Source organism: Somniosus microcephalus, chromosome 22, assembly GCF_052327205.1.
Source record: "Somniosus microcephalus isolate GS21.2 chromosome 22, FLI_Smic_1.0, whole genome shotgun sequence".
NCBI classification, from domain to species: Eukaryota; Metazoa; Chordata; class Chondrichthyes; order Squaliformes; family Somniosidae; genus Somniosus; species Somniosus microcephalus.
Window position 1 is genome coordinate 23,427,745 of NC_141008.1, and position 19,284 is coordinate 23,447,028.

At 43.6% G+C, this 19,284-nt stretch overlaps 1 protein-coding gene across 1 annotated transcript in view; it reads right to left on the bottom strand.

Moving 5' to 3' along the window:
• Positions 1 to 19,284, bottom strand: part of LOC147102109 (E3 ubiquitin-protein ligase TRIM50-like) — a 44,877-nt gene that overhangs the window by 15,468 nt on the left and 10,125 nt on the right. Inside the window, exons 2-4 of the mRNA XM_085964326.1 lie at positions 4,249 to 4,344; positions 2,577 to 2,807; positions 831 to 853 (exon numbers count right to left, since the gene is read on the bottom strand). Of these exons, the coding sequence (XP_085820452.1) occupies positions 831 to 853; positions 2,577 to 2,807; positions 4,249 to 4,344 (350 nt within the window). The remainder of the gene's footprint in view (positions 1 to 830; positions 854 to 2,576; positions 2,808 to 4,248; positions 4,345 to 19,284) is intronic.

Genomic DNA, 19,284 nt, shown 5'->3' on the forward strand with positions numbered 1-19,284 from the left:
AAAAAACAGGTGGTCTTCTTCCCTCGCCTCCTGCACTGTTTCCCCTCCCAACCCAGCCATCAATTTCCTTCCCATTTGCCAGCAGGTGAAACAGTGCCTGGTGTAGTACTAAGCCATACAGATCAGAAGGCGTGTTTCCTATCCCAGGCTGCTGAGAGGTGTCTTTGGCACAGCTCAGTTGGGGAGCAAAAAAAAAATGAGCAAAGATTCTTACTCCTGATCACTATCTTGTGACCCCTGGGAGGAAGTGTGGCTCTTGGGTGAGGACAGGAAACTGCAAATGCTTCACGACCAAACAGCAGCACATCGCTGGTGCCCAAACTTCCAGCCTCAGGTCTCTCCCCCCCAAAAAAAATCAAAGACGTTATTGGGCAAAGTTACCTCATTTGTGCAGTATCTGAACAGTGCCATTATCACAGCACTGTGTGGGAGCTTCATTATTAGTCCGAGTGTCATCAGCCTGTTTGACTGTGGGGGGGGTCATACACCCGATCCCCATCCTGTCCTCACCCAAGAGCCACACTTTCTTCCAGGGGTCACAAGATAGTGATCAGGAGTAAGAATCTTTGCTCATTTTTTTTTGCTCCCCAACTGAGCTGTGCCAAAGACACCTCTGAGCAGCCTGGGATAGGAAACATGTCTTGTGATCTGTATGGCTTAGTACTACACCAGGCACTGTCTTTTCCCTCTGGGCCTTTGAGAGGTTTGACAGATGTCAGGGAAAGACGAACGCGTCCAGGATTTGGCAGAAAAAATACAGTCAAGAATCTTTTTAATCTCACTCCATCAACACCAAATAAAATGACCGAGAAACTGGAGAGTACGCTTACCTTGAAACGATCGAACTGAACTTCTGCAAAATGTATAGAAAATAAAATTAAAAGATTTATAAGAGATAAATACAAATAAAAGGGATGTTAAGTATCATTTTTCTATTCATCTTTAATTTTACATCCTATCTCCACATTCCCTTAAAGTCCAAGAAGGCAGCTGGGGATCTGCCTTTGGCCACTGCTCATGTCGCTCTGATCAGCCACGAGGAGCTGGTCCAGCAGAGAACCCCCACCCCCCTGTCCGATTCCATCTCCCTCTGGTGGGGAGGTGCCTCAACTCAGCTCACAGTTTCCCCATAGTAACAGGGGTGAGATAGGAAAGTTAGCAGTGTGCAGGATCAAACCTGTGGTCCACCCTCCCACAGTGTAGCGCCAGTGCTCCACTCTTTACATAGGTGAAATCCTCATACATGCACATTTCTCCCAAGTCCCAATTAATTAATGGCATTAACAACAGAAAATCTTAAGTCGCAGAAAGTAAAACGGACAAAAATCGACGTGTAAATACATGTGACTATCGATGTGCATCACAGACTGGGCTATAGAGGAACTTCTGCAAACATTGCTGACTAGTTTGTGGGTCATCACACAATCATTAAATATATTGAAGAAGGAGTTGGATATATTTCTTGAGGCTAAAGGGATCAAGAGATATGGGGAGAAAGCAGGGACAGGGTACTGAATTTGGATGATCAGCCATGATCTCATTAAATGGCAGAGCGGGCTCGATGGGCCGAATGGCCTACTCCTGCTCCTATCTTCTATATTTCTATGTTTCTATCAGTATTTTCAAAATGTTCTCTCTTCCTCGCTTGAGAGTTCTGACTCTTACTAAGGAACAGGAAGACCCTACTCAAGTGGCGTTTCTGCACATGAGCCTGCATAATAGGTGTTGGTAGACTATTTAACCATGCAGAGCCTCTCACCTGATGCTCACACACCTGCACATTCCAGCAGTCACTGGATAACAATCAGGAATGGAAATCCTTGCTATGTTTTCCCCACCCTTAACCAAGAGAGCTGAGGCCGCTGTGGAATTCTTCTGTCCCAGTTTTAAGATCAGCTAATTCAGCAAAGACCAGGGATTGAACCTGACCTGTATGACTCAGTACCACACCCACCGTCCAGTTACCCGTGAGCCCTTGGGATCCACGGATGGCTTTCTTTTAAGTACGAGGTGCTTGATTCATTAGTGCTGTGTTAATTGTAATCATTTCACTTGTGGCCTGATTTGTAGTTGACTGTTTGTTGATCACAGGTTCCCTATGCAGGCTTTCATTTTATTGAGGTGCTAATCTGTATTTTTGGAATATTATTAATCTTCAGCTCCTAGATGCTCAGCAGTAAGAAAACTGAACAGATCCCATCAAACTAAGATCAGGCAATGGGGTGGGGGGGAGGGTGCTTCTGCTAAGTAGTCTGGTCTGGATAGTATTTCTTGCTCATTAAGATGGTGTGCTCTAATTTTGAGTAACCCAGACAAGAACTGGTAAAACTTCAACACTGAGCAGCTGAATGACATTCAAGGATGGGATTAGAATTGGTGGATCTTCTAGTTGGACGTCCAATATTACACCACTACAGCTTCTGTGTCCAACATAGTTCCATATTTCTTTCTAAATTTCCTTTTTATTTATTTCTTTTCTAGACCTCTATTTATCTTCAGTTCTGTTCCTATTGCTTAAATATCGCTAGTGCTACAACTCAATCAGGCATGATTTGGGGAAAATTCATTGTACTTACTCTTATGAAATCCAGGTGATTTTCATTACTCAATTTTTTCAATGAAACTTCAGCTTCTACAAGCTGCTTTAGTGTTTTGGACATCTCTGCCAATTGTTCATCAATTGATTCGACGGCAGTGGTACACTTTAACTGTATGGTCTGGATGAAGTTGGCCTCTTCTTCATCAACAAAGCTTCTGAGTTCCTGGAATTCTTTCTGAATCACCAATTTACAGACATCAAATTCATTCTGATGAAATACAGACAAAATAAAAGGGAAAATTGAATAAATATTTGAAGCAGAAGATGAACGTAGGGCAGTAGGATTAGCATATAGGACACCGTATTTGGTGCTTGGGAGGAACAAGATGACAAAGATCAGAGGGGCCACCCATGACCATAGTATTATCATTAAAATACAGAAAACTAAGAAACTGTATTGTGAATTTAAGATGAACTCTGTTAGTTGCTCTCTGAAAGGAATGCTTTTTGTCTTTTGTGTGTGTGGGGCGGCGGGGGGGGGGGGGTGGTGGTGAAGTGAGTTAAAACAGCACACAAGTATTATCTAGGGAAATAGACATTTCTGTGTGGACCCTCAAGCTAGCCAGTGTCAAGAAGGAAGCTATTACATGTTAATAGGAACATAGAAAAGACTCCGCGGTTTATCTGGCCAGTCCCATAAACAAATACTTTGCAATCGCCCACTCCTTCAAATTGCATCAGGTGTTCTGTCCTGGCTGTGACATGTTGGATGCTTGTGAAGCTTTCAGCACATAATCATTACTAAGAGTTGTTCTTGGGACCAAAGTAGTTAATATGCAAATGAGGTATCAAAAGCAAGCACAAATCTCATTAAATTTACACGGCTGAAACTCACACTCTTCACAGTGAATGGCAAAATTGGTTAATAACATAATTTCCCCTAGTGGAAAGAACTCCTAGGAATGGTATAATAAGTGAAAGGTTTTCATGTTTTATCAGTTCCCAGTTTACCAACAACTGCAGGTTTCCCCATTGTGGCAGTGAGCCGGGATTCTGGGAAGCACAGAAGCAGTCGTTATGGTTATAAGTAACTCAGTTAGAAGATTCTGGAAAGGACTCTTAACATTTTGGACATTTTGTTATTGTTGAAACATTTTTAAATAGTGTATAGGTTAAGTATCTTGTTAATTATCCTGCTGTGTTACTTCTGCATATGTGTAATTATAAGTCTTGTAAATACATTTGATTTATTGGTTTTAGCCTGATTGATATGGTCTTGAATGTGTTGTTTTCTGTCTTTTGGAGAGGACAGGAGTACATGGTGGGCAAACCATGCAACGTCCAAATAAATTGGCAAAAGGGTCTTTCTTAATTTTGTAGCACACAAGTCCCATTCACAGAATGCTCAAGGGTATCATTTTCTGGTCATAGGAGGTCTGGGTCTACCTATAGAAAGTCTTAAATCTAATGCTTATGTGTAGACTACAGTGTCAACTATTCCCATCAGGACAGTTTTTGAAGAACACATTTCAGAACATGCTGACAGGTCGGGATTAAGTCTGCCCATAAAACTGATGATATAATTCCTTTATGGTCAATTTATCCATTCATATTAAATTTTATATCGAAGAGGAACGGTGCATTGCTGATCTCTTCAAAATAATCATGCACTAAACCTCGTAACCAATCTCCAGTGCAATTAAACTCACAATGATACGGGTCTTGTTGTGTATCAGTTTGTTCATTTGCGCCTCCCTGTTGTTCTTTTGCATCTGAGCTCCTGTTATGAGCAAAGCGTGTTGTTCCTGTAAAGAAATACAACATCAATTAAGCTGCAGCTATGGTTTCTTCTCAGGCCCTTCGTCCTGCCCAACCCAAAGATTTCGACTAAATGACAAGCTTCCTTCCTTCATCATATTCACCCATGAGTTAGTGACAATCATTCTTACATTTGTTGGTTGTAGAGATCTACAAGTACTGCAATGGCAAATCTGGTGGGATTACATCAAATGCTTAGGTTGTATTTGAAGCTACTTCAGGATCCAAAGCACTGCAGCTCATTGCTACTGTAATGTATACAACATTGAAGGGACTACTTTGTTTTGCGGATGTACATCCTTAGTTGCGAGCGTATATAACAGACGCGTATCGATTTGTATAGTCAGTGCCGAAGTTCCAGTTAACCAGTAAAGATCACTTGAAGTTACTCTCAGTCTCTGCTGCTTTATTATTTTATGTAGTTGTGCATAGCGGTACAAACACAACAAATTGGCGAGGAGAATTATGAACCTACGTCTTCCTATTCTGGCATCGCATCCAGAGGACACCAAAATTTGGAAGAAAGGAGCGAGAAGGTAGAGAAAACGGAGCACGCTTGCTAAGCTAGGCAGGGGATACGTAAGTCAAGTGAAAAGTGCACAGGACTTGCATGACGCTAGCTAACTAGTAAAGAAAGAAAAACGGGTTTGGAAAAAAAAATGGCGATGATTGGCACTATTGCATCATTTGATAGCAGCATTGAAGACTGGGCAACTTACATTGAAAGAGTGGAGTTGTACTGTGAGGCTAACGGAGTGGAGGTAGAAAAGAAAGCCACTGTTTTGCTGAGTGTTATGGGCGCAAAGACATATGGGCTGCTACGTAGTTTATTAACCCCTGAAAAGCCAGCAAACAAAACATTCAAACAAATAGTGGACATACTCCAAGACCATTTCAGCCCCAAACCACTGCTCATAGCTGAAAGATTTAAATTCCATAAACGGAACCAGAGCAAAAATGAAAGCATTTCGGAATATTTGGCAAAGTTGCGCAAATTATCAGAACATTGCCAATTTGGAGTGGGCTTATCAGACGCATTGAGGGACAGATTTGTGTGTGGCATGCAAAATGAAAGCACACAAAAGAAGCTCCTGTCTGAAAAAGACCTCACATTGGAGAAGGCTCTGAGCATCGCAATATCAATGGAAGCAGCAGCACGTGGCGCTTTAGAAATTCAACAAAAATCCCTGGAATATTCAACTAATAAAATGTCACTGAAACAAGAAAAGAAGGGTTATCGTTGTGGCAAAATGTCACATGACCACAACGACTGTTGGTTTAAAGACAAAGACTGCAGACAATGTGGCAGACAAGGGCACATTGAAAGAGTCTGCAAAGCAAATAAGAAGCAGAAAACTGATACAATACAGAGTAACAAGAAGGTACATCAAGTGACTGAAAACAAGAAACCTTTCAAAGAAAGATACAAGAAGGTACACCATGTGACTGGAAACAGTTCAGATTTAAAAAAAAGTGACACAGACTCAGAGGAAGAGGATCTGGCTTGTCTGAAACTACACAGTGTGAAAGAGACAGAGGATCACAGAATAATATGGATTACTCCAGAAGTGGCAGGAGTTAGGCTGAAAATGGAGTTGGACACAGACTCAGCTTTAACAGTGATCTCTGTACATGACTACAAACGACTGTTTTCACACATACCGCTAAGGCCAACTAAAGTACTGTTAAAGACATACACAGGACAAAGAGTGTGCCCCAAAGGTAAAATAAAAGTGACAGTGACATACAAAGAAAAAAAAATACCGCAATTGAACCTCTATGTACTGAAAAATGGAGGACCACCATTGCTGGGACGCGAATGGCTCAGGAAAATACAGTTGGATTGGCACACCATCCAAACACTGTTTGTGTCAGCAAAGGAGGACAGCAACGCCACTCCTGTGAGACTGTCACAAATACTCTCTGACTCTCAGGAAGTGTTCAAGAAGGGAATAGGAACACTTAAGGGCATGAAAGCCAAAATTAAGATTGAGGAGAAGGCAAATCCAAAGTTCCACAAGGCCAGACCAGTGCCTTATGCAATTCGCCCTTCAGTAGAAGCAGAGCTGGAGAACTTGGAGCAGTTAGGGGTCCTGTCCAAGGTGGATTGGAGTGAATGGGCCACACCTATAGTTCCAGTGATGAAGAAAACCTCCAGCACAAAACCAGGAAAGCCAAGAAAAGTGCGCATCTGCGGAGACTTTAAAGTGACTGTTAACCCAGTCCTCCACACAGTGCAGTACCCATTGCCTCGCACTGAGGACATCTTTGCTTCCCTGTCAAGAGGGGAACGCTTCACAAAGATTGACTTGGCCCAGGCCTATCTCCAAATGGAAATTGATGATGCATCAAAGAAGTACCTGACAATAAATACGCACAAAGGCCTTTACCAGTACAATCGACTGGTATTCGGAATAGCATCAGCTCCTGCAATCTGGCAAAGGGCAATGGACCAAGTCCTGCAGGGGATCCCAGGTACTCAGTGTTATCTTGATGACATCATCATTACTGGCAAGAATGACAATGACCACCTTTCCAACCGCGAACAGGTGCTCATCAGGTTACGGGAGTATAGGCTCCGAGCGAACCGAGACAAGTGTGAGTTTTTCAAAAAGGAAATCTCATACTGTGGACATGTGATTGACAAGGACGGTTTACAGAAGTCTCCAGACAAGACTGAAGCTGTGATTAATGCACCAACACCTGAAAATGTGTCTCAGTTGAGATCATATCTTGGACTGGTGAACTACTATCACAAGTTCTTGCCCAACCTATCCACAGAGTTACGCCCACTAAATGCACTGCTACAGACAGGGTCACAATGGAAGTGGAGTGACAGCTGTGAACAAGCTTTTCAAGAGAGTAAAAGACTCATTACTTTAGAAGAGGTGCTAGTTCACTTTGACCCATCCTTACCTATCCGACTGGCATGTGATGCTTCACCCCATGGCATTGGTGCCGTGTTGTCACATAAGTTCCCAGACGGCTCAGAAAGACCAATAGCCTTTGCCTCAAGATCATTGACTACAGCTGAACGCAATTATGCACAGATTGACCGAGAGGCCCTCAGCCTTGTGTGGGGAGTCAAGAAATTCAACCACTACTTGTATGGTCAACAGTTTACACTGTTAACTGACCACCAGCCTCTCATTTCAATCTTCAACCCAAGGAAGGGCGTTCCAGTGATGACGGCACAACGGCTGCAGCGATGGTCACTCTTCCTAGGGGCTCACCTGTATGACATTGAATACAAGGGGACCAAGCAACATGGCAACGCCGATGGTTTGTCACGTTTACCACTGCCGACCTCAGAGAGAACTACAACAGTTGACTCAGCAGAGGTATTTCACACAACAATAGTTGAGCAGCTACCAGTGACAAACTCCCTCATTGAAAGAGAAACACGCAATGACCCTACATTGTCAAAAATTTATGACATCACTGTGAAGGGATGGCCAGCGCTTGGTGACTTATTGTTTCCAGCATTCTCAGCTAGGAGGGAGCAGTTATCAGTGTGTCGGGCAACACTGATGTGCGGCTCACGAGTTGTGATTCCTCTCAAGCTTCGTAACCGAGTGCTAGATGAACTGCATGAAGGCCACTTAGGTACGGTAAAGATGAAAAGCCTTGCCCGTGGATACGTGTGGTGGCCGGGAATTGACAAACAGATCGAGGACCTGACAAAGAGCTGCTCAGGATGTCAAAAGGTCCAGAACGCACCACCACAAGCCCCTCTCCATCCATGGGAATGGCCCTCATCACCATGGTAACGTGTGCACATCGACTTTGCTGGACCATTCATGGATTCCATGTTCTTGATTGCAGTCGATGCACACTCCAAATGGCCCGAGGCCATTAAAATGAAATTAACCACATCTGGAAAGACCATTTCAGTTCTGAGGACCATGTTCGCTAGAAATGGCCTACCAGAACAAATCTGCACAGACAATGGATGACAATTTGTCTCTGACGAATTCCAAGGTTTCATGAGGAAAAATGGAATCAAGCACTACACATCTGCCCGTACCATCCAGCTACAAATGGCTTGGTAGAAAGATTCGTACAGACTTTCAAGAAGGCCATCAAAGCAATGTACAGCGAGAATCTACCACTGCAACACAAGATTGACAATTTCCTCTTTGCTTATCGGAACGCAGTACACGCAGCCACTAATCAGACTCCAGTGATGATGTTTCTGAACAGGAACCTGAGATCTCGCATGGACCTTCTTAAACCAAATGTACATCGTGATGTAGAAAACAAACAGTTCAAACATTTGAATGCTAAGCCAACAAGAAGCTTCAGTGTGGGACAGTCAGTTCTTGCTCGTGATTTCCGGACGGAAAAGTGGCAACCAGGGACAATATCCACAAGAGAGGGACCACTGATGTATACTGTGGATGTGGGAGAGAACGTTTTGAGACGTCATGTGGACCAAATTCTGGATGTTCAGGTGGAAAACACCCCTATACCTCACCTAGACTCACCTGACATGGAAACAGACACTCCTGATTCATTAGCATCAGCACCAGCCTCATCCACAGCTGAGAGCTCTACCTGTGCTGATAGCTCACCTGATGCACCTGTACCTGTACAGTCTCATTCCCCAAAGCAAAAGAGTCTGGAGAGACGTTACCCAGAGAGGCAGAGGAGGCCTCCCCAGAGTCTTGACTTGTAAAAGGGCTGTTGACAAAATAAAATGTTATGTTGGAATTTGAATTTTGTTACTTTTAAGAAAACAAAAAGGTTACTGTAAAGACAGGCTCTGTATGTTAATTATAGAAATTTTGCGTTAATATACTATTAAACTAAAGGGGGAGGAAGTGTAATGTATACAACATTGAAGGGACTACTTTGTTTTGCGGATGTACATCCTTAGTTGCGAGCGCATATAACAGACGCGTATCGATTTGTATAGTCAGTGCCAAAGTTCCAGTTAACCAGTAAAGATCACTTGAAGTTACTCTCAGTCTCTGCTGCTTTATTATTTTATGTAGTTGTGTGTAGCGGTACAAACACAACAGCTACAAGCACACAGTCTTACACTTTTATTATACAAGATGTCAACCCAGCACTTTGCTTGACATTACATGGTGTCGCATGCAGCTCAAGGGGGAATCCATGCATGTTCTCTGGCCTAACCTAAATAAGTACAATTCTCTCCCATAACCAGATTGTCCTTCTGTACAACAGTTTTCCCCTACCTACCTGGGCTAGCACACAACCATTCGCTGATGAAGTGACTCAAAATGTTGAAAATTTTTTTTTTTAAGAAAGTTTCACAAATGAAGGCTGCTGAAAGGCAGGGAAAATAGCTACAGAACAGCAAAGGGGCCCAAACAGCAATGGCCATTTTCTAGGTGCATGCCATCCAACTACTGAGCCCAAGCATTTATTTTCTGCACAGGACTTTAACTGGTTCATGTTGCAGACCAAGAGCTAAGGTGGATTTGGGCCAATCTATGGTTTGAGAGTTTCCCAGAATTGGTTTATAAAATAGGTGTCAGATTCAGTGGGATTTACATACAAATCTGATTTTTTGTAAGCTTAATGGGATGCGAGTTATTACTGTCACACTCCATATTATTGACTTGAGTTGACAACAGATATATCGATCGCCCAGACAAAATAGGTTTATAGATATCCTTTATAGAACTGTAGAAATTAGGGCCCAGAGGAGGTCGTTTACATCTGTGCCAGTGGCAGCTCTTCAACTGCAGCTTTCTCTGCCCTTTCCCTTATCTAGTCTTTCCCTTCAAATACTTATTCAATTCCCGTTTAAAAGATGGTGCAGTCTCTGCCTCAATAACAGTCCATGTTCGAACAGCTCTGTGTGCAAAAAACATCTTCCAACTTCCCCCTTTGTTCTTTAACTGATAATCCTGAATGAAACCAGGGCGCAGTTTTGAAGACAATAACGCAGATAATTATTTCAGACCCACTGAAATACATGAACTGATGAATGTTCACAAGCTGACTCTTCAGCTTCAAACAAAGTGAGAATGAACAGAATGGACTGCCAGAACATCAATGGAAGCTGTCAGTGATGCGTTTATGAGGAGGCTGCCAACTGGTAATGGTGATAAAGTGGCCTATTAGGTATGCAGGTGAGGCATTCATTTGAGAGAATTCCACAGACTGGAAACAGTACAATGGATCAGCCGGCCTCTTCCCGTCCTTTGTTTTCATAGGTTTGTATAACAAGTTTTTGGAACAGCCTCTTGTAAATCATTTCCCACAATGGTTTTGCAATTTTGATGTCATCAGGTAGATACTTTTTTTTGGCCTGCAAGGACTGTTGAAACATAATTAATTTTCTTTTATATCTTATTATGTGATTTGCTCTGTGTGTAGGTAATGATGTATTGGAGGATACACGTTAGAAAACATACTCCAGAATGTTGAGGCACCATTTACTCCTTCATTCTCTTTGATGTTACGAAATGAACAGCTTCATGCTACCTAGAAATAACTTCTATGCATCCAGATTTTTAAATAGATCATCAGCACAATCATTTCCAGGTCTTCCTTTGCTGCTACTGGTGTAAGGGTCAACCTGGATTGGCCTACCAAGTAATTTTAAGTGGGTTAATGCCTCCACTAAAATTACAGATGGATGAGTACCGTACAAACACGTTAAGCATCTGTCCACTGATGTCAGCGGCAGTAATTTGTAGGGTGATGTATATACAACTAATTTTATCTAATGCCAATTATTGATTCAAGATAAATAGATACCTGGTCGAAGAGTGGATTCCAATGAACCAAATCACTTGCCATCCATTCCCATTGTATGGTGTTAAAATGGTCTCAACTACTCCTCCCCCACCCAACCCATGGCTTAGGTTAGTAAAATGCACTGGAACTGAATAGACAGACTAGGAAAGACTTGAGTTTGGTCCCTGGTAGCTGCTCTCAGCCAGGGCTTAGTAATTAGCAGTGCCCCCAGAATGGTTCAGAATAGGAAAAATTAACCAGGATTCCTACTCTTGTTCACTATCCAATGACCCAACTGTTAAGTGCAAGTGTGCTCAGGCTCATAGAAACATAGAAGATAGGAGCAGGAGTAGGCCATTCGGCCCCTTGAGCCTGTTCTGCCATTTAATGAGATCATGGCTGATCATCGAAATTCAGTACCCTGTCCCTGCTTTTTCCCCATATCCCTTGATCTCTTTAGCCTTAAGAAATATATCTGACTCCTTCTTGAATATATTTAATGAATTGACCTCAAAGGCCTTCTGTGATAGAGAATTCCACAGGTTCACCACTCTCTGGGTGAAGAAATTCCTCCTCATCTCAGTCCTAAATGGCTTACCCCTTATCCTTAGACTGTGACCCCTGGTTCTGGACTCCCCCGCCATCGGGACCATCCTTCCTGCATCTAGTCTGTCTAGTCCTGTTAGAATTTTATAAGTTTCAATGAGATCCCCTCTCATTCTTCTAAACTCTAGCGAATACAAGCCCAATTGACCCAATCTCTCTTCATACGTCATTCCTGCCACCCCAGGTATCAGTCTGGTGAATCTTCGCTGCACTCCTTCCATGGCAAGAACATCCTTCTTTAGATGTGATGCCTCTCAGGGTTGCATGACTTGTAGAATCACAGGTTGTGATTTTCCTCCCCAGCATGGTAGAGTGGTAGGTAGGCTTTCTGTCTGACTGACCCAGCCCTGACCCCAGCAAACTTCCTGGAGGGAGCCTCAGTTAAATTTTTTGCGTGGGCTTTCAGCAGTATTCCCAACTGTGCTTGGGAATTCGGTATTGAGGGAAGGAGTAAGAAATGGACACAAGAATCGGACACTGGCTGCAGCTAACAAGACAAGCAGCCTCGAAGACTGATAAAAAATCTTAGCTCCAATGACGTGACAAATACTACTGAGGTAGAACTGCTAATCCATTGTATATCAATCAATTCCTGATCCTCACTTGGATCTAAATTCTCTATGACGATGTGCCTGTCAGAAACAATGGGCATCTGTTGAATGCTGGCATAAGTGGTGCCCGGCGTTACCAAGGCGATAGTCATGGAAAATGTGACATATGACGTCACTCCATCATTACTGCTTCATCTAAATGAGCCTGTCCATATTTGGGCAGGTGTTTCTGGTGGACGTGACACCAGAAAATTTGTCAAGCTCAGAAATAGACGGGGATCCAGCGTACTGGGGTCTTCCCCCCCGCCCCCTCCAACCCCCCTGACCCATTACTACCGCTAGACCACTGGAAATCAACAGGAAAATCCTGCCCACTGTCCAGCCTCACATGTCAATGGTGACCTGGGCAAGGTCACTTAAAGTAAAAAGTAGAATCTGGAAACGTGTTGTTATAGTGTGAACGCTTAAAGCGCTTGTCTCAAATTCCGCTCTCTGCTATTTTATAAGAGGGAATAACACAAAACAAGGTAACATCACTGGCAGTAATTCCAAGCATAGAATCCAGGCTGTGTGTGAAGTATAATTATTCTCTGCTGAAATTTAGATTGATTGGAATAGGCTGAAGTATAAAAACTTACAAGTTGGCTCATTTTACGAATTCTTGGAAATGCGTTTCTAAACATAATGCTTCATTAAAATTAACACTTGTATGTAAAAATATACTAATGACTGCAGGATAGACTTGATCAGTGTGACCCCCCCCCCTCCATTCACTTTATTAGTTAACACCAACACAGCACTCAGTAGTTCGATAGCAAAATACTGCGGATGTTGGAAATCCGAAATAACAACAGAAAACGCTGGAGAAACTTAGCAGGCCAGGCAGCATCCATGGAGAGAGAAACAGAGTCAATGTTTCAGTTCGATGACCTTTCATCAGTCTGTAAGGGGGACCCTGAGCTCCCGGTGGCCTGTCACTTTAATTCTCCGCTCCATTCCCACTCAGACCTCACCGTCCTCGGCCTCTTGCATTCACAGAATCACAGAAACCCCACAGTGCAGATAGAGGCCATTTCGGCCCATCGAGCCTGCACCGACACATATCCCACCCGATCCCCGTAACCCCTACACCAACACATATCCCACCCTATCCCCGTAACCCCACGTATTTAATCCCCCTAACACTAAGGGTCAATTTATCATAGCCAATCAACCTAACCCGCACATCTTTGGACTGTGGGAGGAAACCGGAGCACCCAGAGGAAACCCACGCAAACACGGGGAGAATGTGCAAACTCCACACAGACAGTCACCCGAGGCCAGATTCGAACCCGGGTCCCTGGCGCTGTGAGGCAACAGTGCTAATCACTATGCCACCGTGCATTGTTCTATGGAAGCTCAGCGTAAGCTCGAGGAACAGCACCTCATCTTTCGATTAGGCACTCTACAGCCCTCTGGACTCAACATAGAGTTCAACAATTTCAGATCACAACCTCGGCCCCTATCACATATATAAATTTTCTTTTTTTCTTCTTCTTCCCTCCCACATGGCAGCTGTCCTTCACTCTGCCAGCACAATTCACACTTCATCTAGAGCCATCCTTTGTTCCTTAACCTGTCCCATTACCACCTCCTCTCGCCTTGAATATCTCTTAATGTCTCTCAATTTCTCTCAATCTCTCCTGCTTTCTATCCTATCACTGACCTTCCCTTTTGTTCTTTCATCCCCTCCCCCTTTTCCCAGCCCCTAAACCTGCTTTCCATTTCCTGCTTTTTTCCAGTTCTGACGAAAGGTCTTCGACCTGAAACGTTGACTCTATTTCTCTCTCCATGGATGCTGCCTGACCTGCTGAGTTTTTCCAGTGTTTTCTGTTGTTATTTCAGCACTCAGTAGGCTCAGTTAGATACAGTGTTCCACACATTACTGTTTACTGTACTGATTATACAACCTAATCAGGGTCAGTAAAATAGTGCTACCTTTCTACAACAGAACGGACCTGCAACCTATTAGCGCTGCCAACCTTTCTTCCCCTCACTATCTTGCTCCCTTTAAAAATACACAGGGGCTTGAGATAGAAATGGGGCGACAACATTGTAGCCTTGATTCTCTGACCCATGTTCCCATTTAACGTAGTTCCCAGCACAGGATCGTGGAATCATCCACATAAAGTACGGATTGAGATAAAAGCTCAAAGGGAACATCTAGCTTGTAGCTTCTACAGGTCATGTGCAATCTGATTCATCATGGTTCCTGGCCCACTACTCTCATCTGCTAGGAAATTTCAGAATTTCTCCCTCACATCCCATGGTCATCAAGCCAATCCCTAGGATATCTTTGTATCCGTATACCTCTACTGTTCAACCTTGGCTGATTGGATTCTACTCATAACACGCCATACTGCAGCAGCATAGGAACTGTTGTGCAACCATCTCTGGCCACACTTACCGCTACGACTATCAGTCTCATTCCTAATCAGATAGTTATCATGGAATCGTGGATGTAGTGTATTTGGTTTTCCAGAAGGCATTTGATAAGGTGCCACATAAAAGGTTACTGCATAAGATAAGAGCTCACGGAATTGGGGGGTAATATATTAGCATGGATAGAGAATTAGCTAACTAACAGGAAGCAGAGAGTCAGGATAAATGGGTAATTTTCCGGTTGGCAAACGGTAACTAGTGGGGTGCCACAGGGATCGGTGCTGGGGCCTCAACTATTTACAATCTACATTGTCATCCCCAGATGAAGGGATCGAGTGTAATGTAGCCAAGTTTGCAGATGATACAAAGATGGGTGGGAAAGCAAGTTGTGCAGAGGACTCAAAGAACCTGCAAAGGGATATAGACAGGCTAAGTGAGTGGGCAAACATTTGGCAGATGGAGTATAATGTGGGAAAGTGCGAGGTTATACACTTTGGCACGAAAAATAAAAAAGCTAATTATTATTTAAATGGAGAGAGATTACAAAATGCTACAGTTCAGAGTGACCTGGGGGTCCTTGTGCACGAATCACAAAAAGTTAGCATGCAGGTACAGCAAGTAATCAAAAAGGCAAATGGAGTGTTGGCCTTTATTGCAAAGGGAATGGAGTATAAAAGTAGGGAAGTCCTGTTACAACTGTACAGGGCGTTAGTGAGATCACGCCTGGAGCACTGCATGCAGTTTTGGTCTCCTTATTTAAGGAAGGATATACTTACATTGGAGGCAGTTCAGAGAAGGTTCACGAGGTTGATTCCGGAGATGAGGGGGTTGTCTTATGAAGAAAGGTTGAGCAGGCTGGGCCTATACTCATTGGAGTTTAGAAGAATGAGAGGGGATCTTATTGAAACATATAAGATTCTGAAGGGGCTCGACAGGGTAGATGCAGAGAGGATGTTTCCCCTTGTGGGGGTAATCTAGAACTAGGGGGCATAATTTCAGAATAAGGGGACACCCATTTAAAACAGAAATGAGGAGGAATTTCTTCTCTCAGAGGGTCGTGAATCTTTGGAATTCTCTACCCCAGAGAGCTGTGGAGGCTGGGTCATTGAATATATTTAAGGTGGAGATAGACAGATTTTTGAAAGGTAAGGGAGTCAAGGGTTATCGGGAGCGGGCAGGGAAGTGGAGCTGAGGCCAGGATCAGATCAGCCATGATCTTATTGAATGGCGGAGCAGGCTCGAGGGAACCAAGTGGCCTATTCCTGCTCCTACTTCTTATGTTCTTATGTAATCATAGAATGATACAGCACAGAAGGAGGCCATTCAGCCTACCTTGGCTGTGCCGGCTGATTGAAAGAGCTATCCAATTAGTCCCTCTCCCCTGCCCTTTCCCCATAGCCTTGCACATTTTTCCCCTTCAAGTATTTATCCAATTCCCTTTTGAAAGTTATTATTTAATCTGCTTCCACCACCCTTTCAGACAGCGCATTCCAGATCATAACAACTCACTGCTTAAAAACATTTCTCTTCATCTCACCCCTGGTTCTTTTGCCAATTACTTTAAATCTGTGTCCTCTGGTTAACGACCCTTCTGACACTGGAAACAGTTTCTCCTTATTTACTCGAACAAAACCCTACATGATTTCAAACAGCTCTATTAAATCTCCCCATCACCTTCTCTGCTTTAAGGTGAACAACCCCAGTCTCTTCACTTAACTGAAGCCCCTCATCCCTGGTACCAGTCTAGTAAATCTCCACTGAGGCCTTGACCTTCCTAAAGTTGAATCTGCTTCCATCGCCCTTTCAGACAGTGCATTCCACCTGGGGACTAGCCAGTGATTTATAAAGGTTTGGCATAACTTCCTTGCTTTTGTACTCTATACCTCTAAGGTTCAAACCTTCAAAGATTTGTGTATGTACACCCCCAGGTATCTCTGTTCCTGCACCCCCTTTAAAATTGTACCATCCACTTTATTTTGCCTCTCCTCATTCTTCCTGACAAAATGCATCAGCTCTTTTTTGGAGGAGCTAGTACAGCATTAGTTGCTTTTACTGGATCTCTGCTCCACATATTCAGTGCTTTGTGGTTATCAAAAAAAAGCAATCTAGAGTAAAAATGTTTAACTGGGGGAGGGCCAATTTCAGTGGGATGAGAACGGATCTGGCCCGGGTAAACTGGAATCAAAGATTGGCAGGCAAAACTGTAATGGAACAATGGGCTGCCTTTAAAGAGGAGATGGTTCGGGTACAGTTTAGGTACATTCCCACTAGGGGGAAAGGCAGGGCAACTAAAGTCAGGGCTCCCTGGATGACGAAACAGATAGTGAATACGATGAAGCAGAAAAAGAGTGCATATGACAGATGTCAGGTTGCAAATACATCTGAGAATCAGACTATTTATAAAGGTCAGAGGAGAAGTGAAAAAGAAAATAAGAGGGGCAAAGAGAGGATATGAGAATAGAATGGCAGCCAACATAAAAGGTAATCCAAAAGTCTTCTATAGGCATATAAATAGTAAAAGGGTAGTAAGAGGAGGGTGGGGCCGATTAGGGACCAAAAAGGAGACCTACGCATGGAGGCAGAGGGCATGGCTGAGGTACTAAATGAGTACTTTGCATCTGTCTTCACCAAGGAAGAAGGTGCTGCCATAGACATAGTGAAGGAGAAGGTAGTGGAGATACTTGATAGGATAAACATTGATAAAGAGGAGGTATTAGAAAGGCTGGCTGTACTTAAAGTAGATAAATCACCAGGAGCAGATGGGATGCATCCTAGGATGCTGAGGGAACTGAGGAAGGAAATCGTGGAGGTACTGGCCATAATATTCAATCCTCCTTAGATACAGGGGTTGTGCCAGAGGACTGGAGAATTGCAAATGTTACACCACTGTTCAAAAGAAGGGTGTAAAGATAAACCCAGCAATTATAGGCCAGTCAGTTTGACTTTGGTAGTGGGGAAGCTTTTAGAAATAGTAATCAGGGACAAAATTAACAGTCACTTGGATAAGTGTGGATTAATTAAGGAAAGCCAGCACAGATTTGTTAAAGGCAAATTGTGTTTAACTAACATGATCAAGTTCTTTGATGAGGTAACAGAGAGGGTTGATGAGGGTAATGCGGTTGATGTGGTGTACATGGATTTCCAAAAGGCGTTTGACAAAGTGCCACATAATATGCTTGCCAGCAAAGTTGAAGCCCATGTAATAAAAGGGACAGTGGCAGCATGATACAGAATTGGCTAAGTGATAGGAAACAGAGTAGTGGTGAAAGGTTGTTTTTTGGACTGGAGGAAGGTATACAGTGGTGTTCCCCAGGGGTCGGTTCTAGGACCACTGCTTTTCTTGATATATATTAATGACTTGGACGTGGGTGTACAGGGCACAATTTCAAAATTTGCAGATGTCACGAAACTTGGAAGTATAATGAACAGTGAGGACTTCAGGAAGAAATAGACAAGCTGGTGGAATGGGCAGATATGTGGCAGATGAAATTAAACACAGAAGTGTGTGAAGTGATATATTTTGGTAGAAAGAATGAGAGGACATATAAACTAAATGGTACAATTGAAAGGGTGCATGAACAGAGAGACCAGTGGGTATATGTGCACAAATGGTTGAAGGTGGCAGGGCAGGTTGAGAAATGAGTTAAAAGGGCTTATGGGATCCTGGGCTTCATAAATAGAGGTATAGAGTACAAAAGTGTGGAAATTATGATAAACCTGTATAAAACACTGGTTCGGCCCCAACTGGAGTATCACAGAATCACAGAAACCCCACAGTGCAGATAGAGGCCATTTCGGCCCATCGAGCCTGCACCGACACATATCCCACCCGATCCCCGTAACCCCTACACCAACACATATCCCACCCTATCCCTGTAACCCCACGTATTTAATCCCCCCCTAACACTAAGGGTCAATTTATCATAGCCAATCAACCTAACCTGCACATCTTTGGACTGTGGGAGGAAACCGGAGCACCCGGAGGAAACCCACGCAAACACGGGGAGAATGTGCAAACTCCACACAGACAGTCGCCCGAGGCCGGATTCGAACCCGGGTCCCTGGCGCTGTGAGGCAACAGTGCTAACCACTATGCCACCGTGCTGCCCTTGTGTCCAATTCTGGGCATCACACTTTAGGAAGGATATGAAGGCTTTAGAGATGTTGCAGAAAAGATTTACGAGAATTATTCCAGGAATAAGGGACTTCAGTTACGTTGATAGACTGGAGAAGCTGGGGTTGTTCTCCTTGGAACAGAGAAGATTGAGAGGAGATTTGATAGAGGTGTTCAAAATCGTGAGGGGTCTGGACAAAGTAGATAGAAGGAAACTGTTCCCATTGACAGAAGGGTCAAGAATCAGAGGACACAGATTTAAGGTGATTGGCAAAGGCGACGTAAGAAAAAACTTTTTTACGCAGCGAGTGGTTAAGATCTGGAATGCGCTGCCTGATGGTGGTGGAGGCAGATTCAAACACGGCTTTCAAAAGGGAGTTGGATAATTATCTGAAATAAAGAAATTTGCAGGGCTCTGGGGAAAGGGCGGGGGAGTGGGACTAGCTGAAGTGCTCTTGCAGAGAGCTGGCACGGGCTCGATGGGCTGAATGGCCTTCTTCCATGCTGTAACCATTCTA